Source organism: Oncorhynchus keta, chromosome 17 (genome assembly GCF_023373465.1).
Source record: "Oncorhynchus keta strain PuntledgeMale-10-30-2019 chromosome 17, Oket_V2, whole genome shotgun sequence".
In the NCBI taxonomy this organism is placed as follows: Eukaryota; Metazoa; Chordata; class Actinopteri; order Salmoniformes; family Salmonidae; genus Oncorhynchus; species Oncorhynchus keta.
This window is the reverse complement of record NC_068437.1, coordinates 12,123,945-12,142,812: the sequence shown is the minus strand read 5'-3', so window position 1 is coordinate 12,142,812 and position 18,868 is coordinate 12,123,945. Positions and strand designations below refer to the sequence as shown.

The 18,868-nt window shown below is 44.3% G+C and overlaps 1 protein-coding gene across 2 annotated transcripts in view; it reads left to right on the top strand.

Annotated features, from left to right (window-relative positions):
- The window catches only part of LOC118396217 (cadherin EGF LAG seven-pass G-type receptor 1-like), an 80,314-nt gene that overhangs the window by 29,545 nt on the left and 31,901 nt on the right, over positions 1-18,868 (top strand). For both annotated transcript variants that reach the window (XR_008066264.1, XM_052465494.1), the window contains exon 2: positions 16,454-17,125. Coding sequence is in view for 1 of the 2 variants with exons in the window: in XM_052465494.1 (XP_052321454.1) it covers positions 16,454-17,125 (672 nt within the window). In the remaining variant the exon portion in view is untranslated. The remainder of the gene's footprint in view (positions 1-16,453; positions 17,126-18,868) is intronic.

Here is an 18,868-nt window from a genome sequence, read left to right as displayed (position 1 = left end):
GCACTAACTGAAGTTTATTTAGTGCTTTATCCGGGTAGCCGGAGAGAGCATTGCAGTAGTCTAACCTAGAAGTGACAAAAACATGAATTTCTTTAAACTAGGGAAATTGTGCCACTTCTCTTGCGTTCTGTGCAACAGAGTCAGGGTATATACAGCGGTTTGGGCCGCCTGGCTCATTGCAAACTGTGTGAAGACCATTTCTTCCTAACAAAGACAGCCAACTTCGCCAAACGGGGGATGATTTAACAAAAGTGCCTTTCCCCCAAAAAATCACAATCGTTGCACGAATGTACCTAAACATAAACATCAAAGCCTTTCTTAAAATCAATACACAGAAGTACATATTTTTTAACCTGCATATTTAGTTAAAATAAATTCAGAATAGCAGGCTATATTAAACTAGGGAAATTGTGTCACTTCTCCTGCGTTCATTGAACGCAGAGTCAGGGTATATGCAACAATTTGGGCCGCCTGGCTCATTGCAAACTAATTTGCCTGAATTTTACTTTAATTATGACATAACATTGAAGGTTGTGCTTCCTGTATATAGCTCCATTCTTGTGTATTTTATTTGATTCCTCTTGTGTTACTATTTTTATTTTTTTACTCTGCGTTGTTGGGAAGGTCTTGTTAACAAGCATTTCATGAAGTCTACACCAGTGGTATTCTGTGCCAAATAAGATTTGATTTGGTTGATGAGCTGAATCAGGTTACTTACTGCTGGGGGTTGCAGTGGAAATGTAGAGGAGGGTAGCTCTGCACGGATAGAGTTGGAGAGCCCCGATCTAGGATAAATTATTAAAACTATGCTAATGATTTTAACCCAGTAATCATAAGGTCCAATACTGTTTTCTATCTCTACCCCTATCCACGTTATTCCATATAGGCCTATTGGTTATCCCTATTGGTTTTATTCTGCAGTAGCATCTTCTTATGACAATGTTGAACAGACACGCCAATAAACTAAAATACCATGGTTAGTAGAGAGCCACCCCATTCTGTTCTCTCCTGGTGTTTTATACCTTTGCCATGATCAAAGCCTTTGACGTTCCCCACCAACGTTGTTTAGAGCCAGAAGCGGCTGAGTATAGGAAGGCTTTGGCACGCTATGGGGTGCTCAGTCTTTTCCCCTCTCTCCACCCATCTTTCTCTCCTCTCAGTCATCTCTCTTTTGTTTCTTCCCCCCCGATTCTCTTTTTCCTTTCTCCCTCCTCTCCTTTCAACGTACGGCTCTCCAACCCTTTTCCTGAAAAATTACCCTTCTGTAGGTTTTTACACCAACCCCAGTTTTAACTAACCTGATTCAACTTATCAACCAGCTAATTATTAGAATCAGGTGCGCTAGATTGGGGTTGGAGCAAAAACCTACAGGACGGTAGCTCTCCAGGAACAGGAGAGCCCTGCTTTAATGTGTAGCCTTCAGTTTTGACCTACTACCTTCTTATTTCCCCACCCTCCTTCTTTTCCCACTCTTTTCTCTCAGATTTGAATGAAAAGCAGTCGACTTGGACATGTTGACTTCCAATGTGAGCTTCACCCATTCCTGAGTGCTTATCATGAGCTCCTTTCACAGGGCTTTACGGCACAATATGGACACTTTTACTGCTACAGGCTTCATTAATTAACCTAGCGGTGCCTCTCACTGCTTTTATGGCATTCTTCTGGGGTTTTTTGGGGCGGGTATGTCTGTGTAAAGTCAGTATTGAGACAATAGAACTCAGCCCAAACATGTAAGGGGAAATAATGGCGTAATCACCACTAGTGTGTCAGCAAATGAACGGAGCTACCCTAAGTTAGCAATATTCCATCAAAGCTGATAGTCCTGTTTCCAGTACACGGCTAAATGCATGCTAGAGCTCTGACGAAAGCCATGGGGGCTGATGGGTTGGCACAAAATAAGAACGTACTTTATAAGCTCAGTGTGTGCAAGTTTCTTTTTATGGAACTACTGTATGTGTCAACATATCCAAAACATCTCCTGCAATCCCTAGATGTTCTTGATTTTTAGGCTTCAAGTAAGGTGTTATTACTTGTCTCCACCATGTGCTGCTGAAGAAAAGTTGCCACATTTCTCTCTGACAGGCTGGGAAAGGGCCCATGTTTGGGTGCTGCTCTACACTAAGTGAAATGTGCACTTGGGGAGGCAGATTGGCACACTGACTGTTCTCTTTGCATTTACATTTGAGTCATTTAGCAGACATCTTATCCAGGGCGATTTACAGTTAGCGAATTCGTCTTTAGATAGCTAGGTGGGACAACCACGTAACACAGTCATAGTAAATACATTTTCCCTCAATAAAGTAGCTATCAGCAAAGTCAGAGCTAGTAAAGGGGGAGAAAGTCAAGTGCAAAGTGTTTTTTTTTGCTGTGGGATTATTTATTATTTGAAGAGATAGGGTTTCAGATGTTTTCTGAAGATGGGCAAGGACTCTGCTGTCCTAGCTTCAAGGGGAAGCTGGTTCTACCATTGGAGTGCCAGGACAGAGAAGGGCTTGGACTGGGCTAAGCAGGAGCTGCCCTCCTGTATGGGTGGTAGGACCAAAGAGACCAGAGGCGGCAGAACGGAGTGCTCGGGTTGGGTTGTAGGGTTTGAGCATAGCCTGAAGGTGGGGAGGGGCTGTTCCTCTTGCTGCTCCATAGGCAAGTACCATGGTCTTATAGTGGATGCAAGCTTCGACTTGAAGCCAGTGGGGTGTGCAGAGGAAGGTTGAACACCAGGTGGGCTGGATAAGTTCTGGATAAGTTGCCGGGGTTTGATGGCACAAGCAGGGAGCCCAGCCAACAGTGAGTTGCAGTAGTCCAGACGGGAGATGACAAGTGCCTGGATTAGGACCTGCGCTGCTTCCTGTGTGAGGTAGGGTCATACTCTACGGATGTTGTAAGAGCAAGTCACTGCTTTTATGTTTTTTTTTACAGTGAACGACATGGTGTTGTCCAGGGTCACGCCAAGGTTCTTTGCAGTCTGTGAGGGGGACATCGTGGAGTTGTCAACCGTGATGATGGAGGAGCAGCTCCATCTTGTCGAGGTTGAGCTTGAGGTGGTGGGATGACATCCAAGCCGTGTCAGAAGGGGGGGTGTGAGAAAAGTAGTTCAGTGTCATCCGAATTGCAATGATAGGAGAAGCCATATCAGGATATGACGGAGCCGAGTGATTTGGTGTATAGAGAGAAAGAAGAGAGGGCCTAGAACCGAACCCTGGGGGACACCAGTAGTGAGAGTATGTGGTACAGATGCATATCCTCTCCATGTCACCTGGTAGAAGTGGCCTGCCAGGTAGGATGTAATCCAAGAGTGTGCAGAGCGTGAGACGGCCAGCCCTGAGAGTTTGGAGAGGAGGATCTTATGGATCTTGGTGTTGAAGGCAGCGGATAGATCTAGGAGGGGGATGAAAACAGAGAATAGAGCTTAGCTCAAGAAGATTTTTCTGAGAGGTAGCGAGAGAGTTGGGCAGAGACGGCACACTCAAGTGTTTTGGAAAGAAAATAAAGAAGGGATACTGGTCTGTAGGTTTTGATGTCAGAGGAGTCGAGAGTTGGTTTCTTGAGGTGGGGAGTGACGGGCCATTTTGAAGTCAGAGGGGACACAGCAAATGGTCAGGGATGAGTTGATAAGGGAAATGAGGAATGAGAGAAGATCTTCAGAGTTGTCTGGAGAAGGAGGTAGGGGATGGGGTCAAGCAAGCAGGTGGCCAATGGCCGGGCCTCACTAGTCGCAGGGTTTCATCTGGAGAGAGATGTCAAGGCATAGGGTAGTTCTGTGTGAGTGGGACCAGTGGACTCAATAGGCTGAGTGGAGGAAGAGCGGATGTCTTCAAACTTTTTTTCAATGTGGTTGACAAAGTTGTCTGCAGAGAGGATAATTATTTATTCAACCTTAATTTAACTAGGACAGTCAGTTCAGAACATATTCTTATTTACAATGATGGCCTACCCCGGCCAAACCCAAGCGACACTGGATCAATTGTGCGCGGCCCAATGGGACTCCCAATCACAGCCGCTTGTGATACAGCCTGGAATCTAACCAGGGTCTGTAGTGACACCTCTAGCACTGCGATGCAGTGGCTTAGACCGCTGCGTCACTCGGGAGCCCTTAGTTTGACCTAATCTTTACTAGAGGCTGTTTACCTACTAATCTCAATGCAACCCCCCTACAGGTCTCTAAATAAACGTATTGCCTGCCTTGTATTTTACTACAGTATATACACCGGTATTGATGCAAGGACCAGTTTGAGTTTTTACTTGACCTACTATAACGGTATTGCAGTGTTTGGTTTGTTAAATGTGATACGCAACTCCGGCGTGTATAATGTCTGTTTTATAGCTTACTCTGTTTGCTACTTGAGTCTCTTCTCTACCTTTCCATCTGCTGCTGCTTGCCACTAACCACACCAAAGCCCTGCCCTGTCACTCAAGGAGAGAGCAGTTGCTCGACCATGGAGTCACAAGCACCTTCTTGCCGTTCACTCTGCATGGTCAGATGGATGCAACATTGTAGGTGACATGCTGCTTTCCACAAGTGTTCTATAATTACAGTTAGTTTGTGTATCTTACTGTCTGCAAGCTACTGTTTGCTTGTTTATTTTCTTAGCAAGGTGTTGCAAAAGCAATGTGTTAACCGCCAATACTAATCACTAGCTAGCTTTCTAAATGTACTCAGAACAAACTTATCTAGTTAGCTAATACTGCCAGGTACCAGTGCTGGTATAGGCCTAGATTAGGTATTTTTGTGCAACGGTATCTTATCAGAGAAGAATAGGTGAAGCATGAATATGTTGGTGAGCAAGCTACATGAAGTAAGAAAACATGTCATGTAGCATCTAATTAGAGTTACCTGGAAACACTCACCAACACTTTGGTTCCTACACTGTCAATAATATCTCACTGGCTTATTCACTCGTTGCCAAACAACAATCTATTCAACGTGCAGCCCACTATATTCCAACTATAGAATTAGAATAATCATTATATTTCCATGATTCCAACAGTTCACCAATTAACTAGGCCTAGATTTGTTTGCCCACATGCTGTGTAAGTGCAGGAAATGCAGAAATTGATCAAATGCAGATTTTAAAAGTATAAAAGGGAGAAAGCCCCATTGATCTGAATGCTGGCAGAGACAGGAATTACACATGGGTTGTGTGCGCAGGGTCGACTAAATTAGAAGGCTTGCAGCCAAGTGATGGGGAGCATCTGTAAAACCTACAGGGAGAGGGGTGAACAGGTATAGAAAACACACACATAGTTGCCAATGCTACAAAAGAGGAGCATGAGATCATCTGAAAATAATTAGGTACGATACTAAAGTGAGAGAGTGGTGTGGAGCCTTCCTCTTTTTCCCTCCTCGATTAACTCGAAGAATTACTCGTGTCAGCGACGAGACCGCTGCTGAGAAAACAGGGGAGGCTGAAGTACTAATACTAATTGCTAATTGCCTTGCAAAGGTGAAGAGCAGCTGGTATTAATTGCTGATTGCCTAGGAGAGGAGAAACCACTCCCCCTCCAATACAGCCACTGATGACCAAAATAACAATAGTCACAAATTGCCCTGCACCTTAATACTAGTTGAATGAGTCAACAATTATCTGCAAGTTCTGAGCAGTCAGCAGTTCACACACCAAGTCAACTACTGGTAAGACAAGCAGCACTTAAAGTAGATGGCCCTAGCTAGCAAAACAAAAACGTACTAGACAACAGCAGATAAAGACACAAATTATACGCATCACTCCTGGAGATATCAGGAGTCCTCTAGCTTCCCAGTGCTCTTTGTGCGATGACGCAAAATCTCTTGCTCCAAGCAGCAAGAGATTTTTTGGGTCAGCCACCAGAAATGCTGTTGCTTATGGCTTTTTGGGGGGAGGTAAAGCATCTAGTATGCTGTGCTATTGATCCAGTGGACATCGTCTTTCCTCAAAAAGAGCGATTGACCGCAATGGGAGACACCTGGATGTGTGGAACATTGACAATGTTATGATGGGAAGTGAATAGATATTGTTCTCCAATTAAGATGCAGAAGGGTCCAATGCAGAGACAATCTAAAAGCTGAAAGAGGTCTTTGATTTGTCACCATATTATTTATATCAACCGTCTTGCCTGCATGACAGACCACAGCTAAAAGCTAAATGACGAGCCTCAAGTCTCCCAATTCAATATTACAAGCAAACGCTTGTTGTTTTGGTGTAACAGTGCCCTGCATGGCTATAACAGTGGCCCTATTCTTCCTTTCATCGCTAAAAGATGGCACGGACACTTAGGACCGCTTCCCGTATGCCTAAATGCAATGCCTAAGCCTGCGAAGGGGAATAATGGAGTTGAGTGTCTCTTAATTTAGATTTTAGACCCTGAGAAAAACGTGCCAAATTATCAGGTTGTTGTAATTGAAAAATATTGAACTGTCTCTGGCTGTTGTAAAGACAGGCTTGATGACAAAAAAGCAAATAGGATGGCAAATACATCCAAAAATCGCTGTACCATTGAAGATGAATTGATTTGTGTTGGTGAATCAAATTCTGTTGCGTCTAATGTTTGTCATTGGAAGCAGAGTCACCTTCTTCCAATGGACATTTCTGTGTGCTAAATTCCATGTTCGCAAGGAGTAACCTTATTTGTAAGGAGGGAGGATGTCTTGTCAATGAAAAGCTAAAGGCAGTGTTCCCCCTGCCTGTGGAACTCTCTCGGGTCACTCCCCATTCCATAGCGCATAGTAGTCTCTCAATCCCACACACATATCACCTTGACCATGGGAGTATGATGACACACAATCTGTTTTAATCCTAGCTTGGGAATCCTAGTTGTAGTGACGCCTCTAGCACTGAGATCCAGTGCCTTTAGACCGCTGAACCAGGGTCTGTAGTGACGCCTCTAGCACTGAAATCCAGTGCCTTTTGACCGCTGAACCAGGGTCTGTAGTGACGCCTCTAGCACTGAGATCCAGTGCCTTTAGACTGCTGAACCAGGGTCTGTAGTGACGCCTCTAGCACTGAGATCCAGTGCCTTTAGACCGCTGCGCCACTCGGGAGCAAATTGACGGATTTTGATGGGGATTTTTTTATTATGTTACTTAGATTGACGCACCGGTGCATCAATCGACTATAGGGGGTTAATTACGGCATTTGATAACTACCAATTCGATTTTTCAGCGTTTTATTTGAGAGAATGGTCTTGTTATCGAGGAGATTACGTGCTGATACTCTCATGCCAAGGCAAACAGGACACCCTGGTGTGTGTCTGTCGAGCACTGATATGCCTGTCGCTAGAGTTGGCAAACACAGCCATAGAGGTGCTCTTTCTGATCGGCTGCCAAGCAGAGCCGCTCTCAGAATTCATGACTCGGATTTATTGTGTCAGACTGAGATTTAAATGCACTATTTGTTCCCAAAACGCAGCCTGTGTAAACGTTTCATTCTAGAGCCTTGCACCACTGCTTCCCACTAATTAGTTCTCGCAGACCAGACTATTCAGTTTACCTTAAATAATCTTGAACTCTAATCACAACAGAGGTTTGAAGGCACTGTGTGTGACTGAAGACAAATAGGGTGGTACACAACCAACAACTTGCTAATGGCAAGAAAGGGGCTGCATTCCAAACACGTAAAAGACACCCTCTCCCCTCAGCCCTCAAATTAAGCGGACACTTGGGCGAGGGAAGAATGATTGAATTTTAAATGGACCGCCGTTGCCCGCAATTTTGCCACTCGTTCGTCCCACGGTTATGTCAGTCAATTATGATTGCGTTTCATATCTTGGCTAGAAGACAATGCATCAGCAGACAATAAATGCTAGCCGTCCGGCGATATCAGGTATATACAAAAATTACAATATATAAGTGTGATGTCAGGGAAAGTTGTATGCACAAGCTAATGTTTCCAAAAGATAAACAAACAACATCATTACTTTTACAATTAGGTTTGTGCCGTCATGTGTATTAGTAGCACAATTTCTAACTTATTTATATTCGATTTTACTTACACTTGTGTATGTTGACTTCTCCATATTGATGTTGGTTTTGAGTTTTGGCTGAATTGTCTTTGCGGATGTACAGTCATCTTGAATTGAATTACGGGGCGTTTCAGGCCCCAGGGTGAACAGAATTGTAAACTCGATCACAAATGAGTGCTGAGGGCCTTACGTTGACAACTTCCCTTGCTTGGCTAATTGTTTGGACCGACGGCAAAGATGGCTTCGGGGATTCCCCCAAGGGCATAAGGCGAGAGTAAGTGGAAGAGGGTGTGTCTTTTATATGTTTGGAACACAGCCACTGTACATTTGGTAAGTAGTCTGCACCCTGTTCCCTGCTTCAGCATTTATTTGTGGTTAGGTGGGGTAGGAACAACAATTGATTTGGACTGAGGAAGCGTTTCCCAGATGTGAGATCCTTAATGTACACAGACACATTCATTGTAATTATGTGGTGCATATCAAGGCCATAAGCACTAGAAATCTCTCTTTTGTCTACAGTCCTTTCTGTGCGTCTTGGCATCCTGCTGTCTTTGTATAACCAGCTGCTACTTGAGACCTTTCTCGCTCTGTGTGTGTGTGTGTGTGTGTGCGTGTGTGTGTACATATTTTATACTTGCATGTATGTGCATATCAATTATGTGTGAATATATTAATGAGAAAGTGTGTGTGCGTGAGGAGGAGTGGGAGGCCGTTGTGTCTTCCCCTGTGTGTCTGGCTGAGTTGACAGTATGTGAGAGGACAGTGTAACAGAGTGTAAACCTTGTCCTCTTTGTTTGGTAATTATAACACACTGCATTCACATGATAGAGGGGCCAAATGGGTAGAGCCATCAGGGGAGAGAGAAAAGAGCATACCAAACAAAGGAAAGAATTGTCTTGGCCCTCTTCAACCCACTGGTTTTAGGAATAGTCCTTTATCTCTTAACAATGGGACTATGGTATATCTAGACATACCATCTGTCTGTCAGATACTCTGACAAAGAACACTACACCATGTCATTTATTCATGCTCTGTATTGTTCAAGTGCCACAGCAGTGGACTTGACAGTGCTTCCACCTACTTTGCTATATCCTAAATCCCCAAACTCTCTGTATTAGAGTGAGACAGTGTTTTCAGCATTAAGCGCCAGTCGAACACTGTTTGTCAGGATATTGCAGTTTAATAAGGGCGATGTCCGTGCCCTCGTGGACATCTAATTAGCATAATACAAGATGGCTTCGGGACATGTCTCTGATTGTCCTTGAGTGGCCCAGGCAGAGCGCGGACTTGAACCCGATCGAACGTCTCTGGAGAGACCTGAAAATAGCTGTGTGCAACGCACCCCATCCAACCTGACAGAGCTTGAGAGGTTCTGCAGAGAAGAATGGGAGGAACTCTCCAAATACAGGTGTGCCAAGCTTGTAGCATCATACCCAAGAAGACTCTAGGCTGTAATTGCTGCCAAAGGTGCTTCAACAAAGCACTGAGTAAAGGGTCTGAATACTTATGTAAATGTATTTTTTTTTAAACCTGTTTTTGCTTTGTCATTATGGGGTATTGTGTGTAGATTGATGAGGGGAGGGGGAAACTATGTAATACATTTGAGAAAATAAAGCTGTAACGTAACAAAATGTGGAAAAAGTCAAAGGGTCTGAATACTTTCCGAAGGTACTGTATATGGAGACTGTTTAGTGCCAAAAATAAGAGGACAGACAAGTCAGAACAAAGTTCCTTTTGTAGAACCCCCCCTCGGCTTAGACAGACTCTTATGGGTTAAATGGAGGAAACACTGTCTGCTCCAATGTTCACACATTACCTGGTGTTTAACCTTTGATTAGGGCACTGGATTATCAGGCTTCACAAATGATCCATTACGCAACAAGTTTAACTGAACCTCAGTTTTATGTTGATGGGGAATTGGTCACAGTCGGTAGGAATCTCATTATATAAGCTAGTAATATTTTTTCCATGGCTAAAGATACAGGAGCTTCTGCGCATGTGCAAGATTTTTATTTTACGTAGCTGCTGCCAACTCCGCAATCGCTTCCCCCTCCTTCCATATTTGTATACATAGCTGAGCTCACTCCGCTGCCAATGTAGCTGCTGCTCGGTGCTCCTCTGCCGCTTCCCCCTCCTTCCATATTTGTATACATAGCTGAGCTCACTCCGCTGCCAATGTAGCTGCTGCTCGGTGCTCCTCTGCCTCTTCCGCCTACTTGATCAGCGATGAACGCCTTTGTCAGGTGTAGTGTACAAGCTTCATGTTGTACACAAAAGACATGGTCGACATGTTCAAATTATTGCAGAAGAGTAGGCTGTTAAGCATAAGCACGATTTTGTGGCTTTTTTTCAGGGGATGCAAAGCAAAGCAAACTTGCCCATTGTCAGACTCTGGTTACCAGTCCAGATTTGAGTCTTGCACGAGCATGAATTTTAAACCCGAGCCCTACCCATGACCTCGAAGTTCAGGCCCGACCAAATGTATGTCCCGGCACTGCTAGAAACCCGAAATCAGAAATAAATGAAGAGATAAAGTAAACTATTAGCTTCTCCACTCTGTCTGTCACTCTCTCCCTGCTCTCCGCTCGGTCTGCATGCGATCTGCTAATGGCAGCTCTGGGTCTGTGAGTATCCATAGCAACAGCTCCGCTTGGGCGACTTTGCTCAATGACAAGACATGAAAGAGCAGTTAGCTGTTAGCTACTTTTTGTCGCTCTAAACTCAATGAACATGATTATTTTCTGTGAAATTATCTCTCCTGTCTTGTACTTGATGAGGTTGAAGCACTTCTGATACCATGTTGTAATCTTAATCAGATATGACTGTCCTGTGCAGCAAAGAACGGGCAAATGGCACAACTTCAAAATGTTAGTGATCAATTTAGTGATACCCGAGCCCCACCCGTACCCTAGTTATTGATGAAAAAACATGCCCTACCCGGCCCTAGCCCCATGCATAATGTCGGGGCCCGCTGGGCTCCGGTCGAGTAGCAAAGCTCTAGTCCAGATAAACGCTCAACACCCTAGACGTTCGGCTGCCCAGAGGTGGAACAGCTAGGTAGCATATTCGTGCAGTACTTGCATGATCATTAAGAAGCAAAATAGCAGTTGAGGGGCCTGTATGTTGTTGAAACGCAGATTGTTTTCCGCCCCAATGCAATACTTGAGTGGGAAGTTAGTGTGCAGCTATTTAGGCAGCATGTCAAACAAAAGCAAGACACAGACACGCAGTCTAATTAGCAATTTAATTAAATGTCTTCATCATCATAACCAGGCTAAGCAGGAGGCAGACAGGCAAAGTAGTGGTGTTCTTTTTTCAGGAACTGTAGCTAGTGGTTACGATATGGCAGCAACCATAAAGATTAGCCTACATCATCACACAAAATGCAGATTGTTCTAATACAACGCATCCTGCTTGCGCAACTGCAAAATCCATTACAACAGACAGAGAAGTATGTGAGGAGAAATATGAGGCTGAAACATAGGCTACATTATCATGGTTCAGAAGAGGGTGAGTAAAAAGAGAAACATTGAAGGGAGGGGGAGTGTGAGCGGCAGCTACATAGAAAAAAAGTGTGCGCAAAATAACACATGCACAGGACGTGATATAGAAGGGAAGAATGGCGCTGGAGGGGATGGCTGCTGTTTGGCGGGCTCCTAACCAATTGTGCTATTTTGTGTGTTTTTTCACATTGTTTGTAACTCATTTTGTACGTAATGTTTATGCTACCGTCTCTTATGACCGACAAGAGCTTCTGGATATCAGAACAGCGTTTACTCACCTCAAACTAGACAAAGATTTTTCTTTAATGAGTCGGGCGCAAAGGATATAATGTTGCTTCCAGACTCGGCCCAAATCCCTGTCATTCACATGAAGAAAATAAGAAAATACAGGCGACAGAGATCAGGGTGCCTTGTGAGACTTCGTCGGTGAGTCACCTCTACCATCCGTTCTATTAGCCAACGTCTAATCACTGGAGAATAAACTGGATGAGCTCCGTTCAAGGCTATCCAACAAAATGGGACATTAAAAACTGTAATATCTTGTTTCACCGAGTCGTAGCTGAACTACGACATGGATAATATACAGTTGGGTTTTCCATCCATCGACAGGACAGAACAGCTACGTCCGGTAAGACGAGGGGTAGGGGGTGGTGTCTTTTTGTCAATAACAGCTGGTGCGCGATGTCTAATATTAAGGTAGTCTCAAGGTACAGTGCCTTGCAAAAGTATTCACCCCCTTGGCGTTTTTTCCTATTTTGTTGAAATTCAAAAAAAGTACTTAAGTGTTGCGTGCATTTGAATTCACCCCCTTTGCTATGAAGCCCCTAAATAAGACCTGGTGCAACCAATTACCTTCAGAAGTCACATAATGAGTTAAATAGTCCACCTGTGTGCAATCTAAGTGTCACATGATCTCAGTAGATATATATATATACCAGAGTCTGCAACACCATTAAGCAAGTGGCACCACCAAGAAAGCAGCACCATGAAGACCAAGGAGCTCTCCAAACAGGTCAGGGACAAAGTTGTGGAGAAGTACAGATCAGGGTCGGGTTATAAAAAAATATCAGAAACTTTGAACATCCCACGGAGCCATTAAATCCATTATTCAAAAATTGAAAAAATATGGCACTACAACAAACCTGCCAAGAGAGGGCCGCACACCAAAACTTACGGACCAGGCAAGGAGGGCATTAATCAGAGAGGCAACAAAGAGACCAAAGTTAAGAAAACACGTTTGGTGTTCGCCAAAAGGCATGTGGGAGACTCCCCAAACATATGGAAGAAGGTACTTTGGTCAGATGAGACTAAAATTGAGCTTTTTGGCCATCAAGGAAAATGCTATGTCTGGCGCAAACTCAACATCTCCCATCACCCCGAGAAACACCATGTTCTGATGGTGATGTTTTTCATCAGCTGGGACTCGAAACTGGTCAGAATTGAAGAAATGATGGATGGCAGTAAATACAAGGAAATCCTTGAGGGAAACCTGTTTCAGTCTTCCAGAGATTTGAGACTGGGATGGAGGTTCAGCTTCCAGCAGGACAATGACACTAAGAATACTGCTAAAGCAACACTCGAGTCGTTTAAGGGGAAACATTTAAAAATCTTGGAATGGCCTTGTCAAAGTCCAGGCCTCAATCCAATTGAGAATCTGTGGTATGACTTATAGATTGATGTATACCAACTTGAAGGAGCTGAAGCAGTTTTGCCTTGAAGAATTGGCAAAAATCCCAGTGGCTAGATGTGCCAAGCTTATAGAGACATATCCCAAAATACTTTTTGTAATTGCCGATAAAGGTGGTTCGACAAAGTATTGATTTTGGGGGTTGAATAGTTATGCACACTCAAGTTTTCTGTTTATTTTTTGTCTTATTTCTTGTTCTTCTTCACAATAAAAAACTATCTTCAAAGTGGTAGGCATGTTATGTAAACCAAATTATACAACCCCCCCCAAAAAAATGTAATTCCAGGTTGTAAGGTAGAAAAATAGGAAAAATGTCAAGGGAGGTGAATATTTCCGCAGGCCACTGTCTTGCTCACCTGAGGTAGAGTTCTTCATAATAAGCTGTAGACCACATCTCCCAAGAGTTTTCATCTAGATTTTTCATAGCCGTCTAATTACCACCACAAACCGAAGCTCACACTAAGACCTCACTCAACGAGCTGTATAAGGCCATAAGCAAACAAGAAAATGCTCATCCAGAAGCGGCGCTCCTAGTGGCCGGGGAATTTAATGCAAACTTAAATATGTTTGACCTAATTTCTACCAGCATGTCACATGTGCATCCAGAGGGGAAAAACTAGACCACCTACTGTATACTGTACACACAGAGACGCATACAAAGCTCTCCCACACCCTCCATTTGCAAAATCTGACCATAATTCTATCCTCCTAATTCCTGCTTACAAGCAAAAACTAAAGCAGGAAGTACCAGTGACTCGCTCAATAAGTACCAGTGACTCGCTCAAAAAGTGGTCAGATGACCCGGATGCTATGCTACAGGACTGTTTTGATATGTTCCGGGATTCATCCAATGGCATTGAGGAGTATACTTCCTCAGTTACCGGCTTCATCAGTTAGTGCATTGATGACATTGTCCCCACAGTGACCGTATGTCCATATCCCAACCAGAAGCCATGGATTACAGGCAACATCCGCTCTGAGCTAAAAGCTATAGCTGCAGCTTTCAAGGAGCAGGACACGAATCCGGAGGCTTATAAGAAATCCAGCTATGCCCTCAGACAAACTGTCAAACAGGCAAAGCGTCAATACAGGACTAAGATTGAATCCTACTACACTGGCTCTGACACTCGTCGGATGTGTTAGACCTTGCAAACTATTACGGACTACAAAGGGAACCCCAGCCGCAAGCTTCCCAGTGACAGGAGCCTACCAGATGGGTTAAATGCCTTTTATTTAACACTGAAGCATGCATGAGAGCACCAGCTTTTCTGGACGACTGTGTGATAACACTCTCCGTAGCCGATGTGAGCAAGATCTTTAAACAGGTCAACATTCACAGAGTCGCAGGGCCAGACGGATTAGCAGGACGTGTAATCAGAGCATGCGCGGAAGTGTCTTCATTGACATTTTCAACCTCTCCCTGACCAAGTCTGTAAATCAAACATGTTTCAGGCAGACCACCATAGTCCAAGTGCCCAAGAAAGCGAAGGTAACCTGCCTAAATGACTACCACCCAGTAGCACTCATGTCGGTAGCCACGAAGTGCTTTGAAAAGCTGGTCGTGTATCACATCAACACAATCATCTCGGAAACACAGATAATGCAATCTCAGTTGCACTCCACACTGCCCTTCCTCACCTGGACAAAAGGAAGACCTATGTGAGAATGCAGTTCATTGACTACAGCTCAGTGTTCAACACCATAGTGCCCACAAAGCTCATCACTAAACTAAAGACGTGGGACTAAACACCTCCCTCTGCAACTGGATCCTGCACTTCCTGACGGGACGCTCCCAGGTGGTAAGGGTAGACAATAACACACTGATCCCCAACATGGGGGCCCCTCAGGGGTGAATGCTTAGTCCCCTCCTGTTCTCACCAACGACTGCGTGGCCAAGCATGAAACCAACACCATCATTAAGTTTAGTGACAACACAACGGTGGTAGGCCTGATCACCGACAATGATGAGACAGCCTAAAGGGAGGAGGTCAGAGACCTGGCAGTGTGGTGCCAGGATAACAACCTCTCCCTCAACGTGAGCAAGACAAAGGAGATGATCGTGGACTACAGGAAAAGGAGAGTTTCAGGTTCCTTGGTGTACACATCACCAACAAACAATCCTAGTACAAACACACCAAGGCAGTCGTGAAGAGGGTACAACAATGCTTTTTCCCCCTCAGGAGACTGAAAAGATTTGGCATGGGTCTCCAAATCCTCAAAAAGTTCTACAACTACACCATCAAGAGCATCCTGACTGGTTGCATCACCACCTGGTATGGCAACTGCTCTGCATCTGACCGTAAGGTGCTACAGCGGGTAGTGCGTACAGCCCAGTACATCGCTGTGGCTAAGCTTCCTGACATCCGGGACCTATATACTAGGCGGTGTCAGAGGAAGGCCCCAGAAATTGTCAAGGACTCCAGTCAGCGTCATAGACTGTTCTCTATGCTACCACACAGGAAGCGGTACCATCGCGCCAAGTCTAGCTCCAAAAGGCTCCTTAACAGCTTCTACACCCAAGCCATAAGACTGCTGAATAATTAATCAAATGTCTACCCGGACTATTTGCATTGACACCCCCCACCCCCTTTTGGTTTTACACTGCTACAACTCTCTGTTTATTATCTATGCATAGTCACTTTACCCCTTCCTACATGTACAAATTACCTCGACTAACCTGTACTGCCGCACATTGACTTGGCACCGGTACCCCGTGTATATAGCCTCATTATTGTTGTTTTATTGTGTTACTTTTTTACTTACATTTTTTTTTACTCTGGTTTATTTAGTAAATATTTTCTTATCTCTATTTTTTTACTGCATTGTTGGTTAAGGGCTTGTAAAGTAATCATTTCACGGTAAGGTTGTATTCGGCGTATGTGACAAATTTAATTTAATTTGTTTTCACCCTTAGCTTTGAGAAAGAGGTTTCCAGAGGGGCGGGCCGGGGTGAAAACTCTGTATTCGCTGCCACAGCCTTACTTTCAAGTGGAAGAAACCAGCAGAAGTTAAAAGCAGTGCTTTGTTTCTAATTAGGTTAATGGGGTGTGTTTTTAGTGGTTAGAGCATTGGGCCAGTAACTGAAAGGTTAGTGGATCGAATCCCTCGAAGACGTGGATGTCTATTAAGGCATCTCCCCGCACCTCTCTGATTCAGAGGGGTTGGATTAAATGCGGAAGACACACTTCAGTTGAAGGCATTCAGTTGGACAACTGACTAGATATCCCCCTTTCCCTTTAAAATGTTGACTTACATGACCTTTGTGTCTAATGCATCTTGCAAGTGTTATTCTATTACCCTGGTTAACCCTGTTTGTCTCTGATTCCAGACGGTGTCCATCGCGTCATGGCCCTCTGCACCCTGCGTGTCACCATCATCACCGATGAGATGCTGACCAACAGCATCACAGTGCGCCTGGAGAACATGTCCCAGGAGCGATTCCTGTCCCCGCTCCTCTCCCACTTCATGGAGGGCGTGGCGGCCGTCCTGTCCACCAGCCGCACCGGTGTCTTCGTCTTCAACATCCAGAACGACACGCACGTCCAGGGGAGCATCCTCAACGTCACCTTCTCTGCCCTGCGCCCTTCTGGGGGAAAGGAACTTGGGGGGTCCGGGGGCACCATCCCCACTGGAAGATTTTTCCCCTCAGATGCGCTGCAGGAGCAGATTTACCTGAACCGGACTCTGCTCACCCTGGTGTCTAGCCAGCGTGTGCTGCCCTTCGACGATAACATCTGCCTCCGTGAGCCCTGTGAGAACTACATGAAGTGTGTGTCAGTTCTGAGGTTCGACAGCTCGGCACCTTTCGTGTCCTCGGATACGGTGCTGTTCAGGCCAATCGAACCGGTGACGGGGCTGCGTTGCCGATGCCCAGCAGGCTTCACTGGGGACTACTGTGAGACGGAGATTGACCTGTGCTACTCAGGGCCCTGCCAGAACAACGGCAAGTGCCGGAGCAGGGAAGGTGGGTACACTTGCGAGTGTCCAGAGGACTTCACAGGTGAGTGTTATTATATACTTTTTGGTATCTTATTTGACTCTTTCTTTCACACCATTCTCAATCTTCTATTTTTTACTCTTTCTTCAACTTTTTTCTTTCTCCGTGTCATTAGTACTTACAGTTGAAGTCGGAGGTTTACATACACCTTAGGCAAATACATTTAAACTCAGTTTTTCACCATTTCTGACATTTAACCGAAGTAAAAATTCCCTGTCTTAGGTCACTTCGGATCACCACTTTATTTTAAGAATGTGAAATGTCAGAATAATAGTAGAGAAAATTATCAATGATTGATTTCAGATGTGATTTCTTTCATCACTTTCCCAGTGGGTCAGAAGTTTACATACACTCAATTAATATTTGGTTTCATTGCCTTTAAATTGTTTAATTTGGGTCAAACATTTCAGGTAGCCTTCCACAAGCTTCCCACAATAAGTTGGGTGAATTTTGGCCCATTCCTCCTGACAGAGCTGGTGTAACTGAGTCCAGTTTGTAGGCCTCGTTGCACGCACACACTTTTTCAGTTCTGCCCACAAATTTTCTATGGGATTGAGGTCGGGACTTTGTGATGGCCACTCCAATACCGTGACTTTGTTGTCCTTAAGCCATTTTGCCACAACTTTGGAAGTATGCTTGGGGTCATTGTCCATTTAGAAGACCCATTTGCGACCAAGCTTTAAATTCCTGACTGATGTCTTGAGATGTTGCTTCAATATATCCACATAATTATCCTACCTCATGATGCCATCTATTTTGTGAAGTGCAGTCTCCCTGCAGCACCCGTCTCCCCTGCAGCACCATTTTTACATTTAAGTCACAACATGATTCACCTTATGACATCCAGTGGAACAGTCACTTTACAATAGTGCATCTAAATCTTAAAAGGGGGGTGAGAAGGATTACTTATCCTATACGGTATTCCTTGGGTCTGGTGTTCATTGTTATTGCATGTCTTGCAAGCCTCCCCGCTTGGTTTCATTGGCTCCAAGCCTCCCCTTTTTCCTCCAAATGTAACGATGGTCATTATGGCCAAACAGTTCTATTTTTGTTTCATCAGACCAGAGGACATTTCTCCAAAAAGTATGATCTTTGTCCCCATGTGCAGTTGCAAACCGTAGTCTGGCTTTTTTATGGAGGTTTTGGAGCAGTGGCTTCTTCCTTGCTGAGCAGCCTTTCAGGATATGTCGATATAGGACTCGTTTTACAGTGGATATAGATACTTTTGTACCTGTTTCCTCCAGCATCTTCACATGGTCCTTTTCTGTTTTTCTGGGATTGATTTGCACTTTTACAAGATACTTTCATCTCTAGGGGACAGAACGCGTCTCCTTCCTGAGTGGTATGACAGCTGCGTGGTCCCATGGTGTTTATACTTGCATACTATTGTTTGTACAGATGAACGTGGTACCTTCAGGCATTTTGAAATTGCTCCCAAGGATGAGCCAGACTTGTGGATGTCAAGCAAAGAGGCACTGAGTTTGAAGGTAGGCCTTGAAATACATCCACAGGTACACCTCCAATTGACTCAAATGATGTCAATTAGCCTATCAGAAGCTTCTAAAACCATGACATCATTTTCTGGAATTTTCCAAGCTTTTTAAAGGCACAGTCAACTTAGTGTATGTAAACTTCTGAACCACTGGAATTGCGATACAGTGAATTATAAGTGAAATAATCTGTCTGTAAACAATTGTTTACATTCTTGTGTCCAACTTGCTAAAACCATAGTTTGTTAACAAGAAA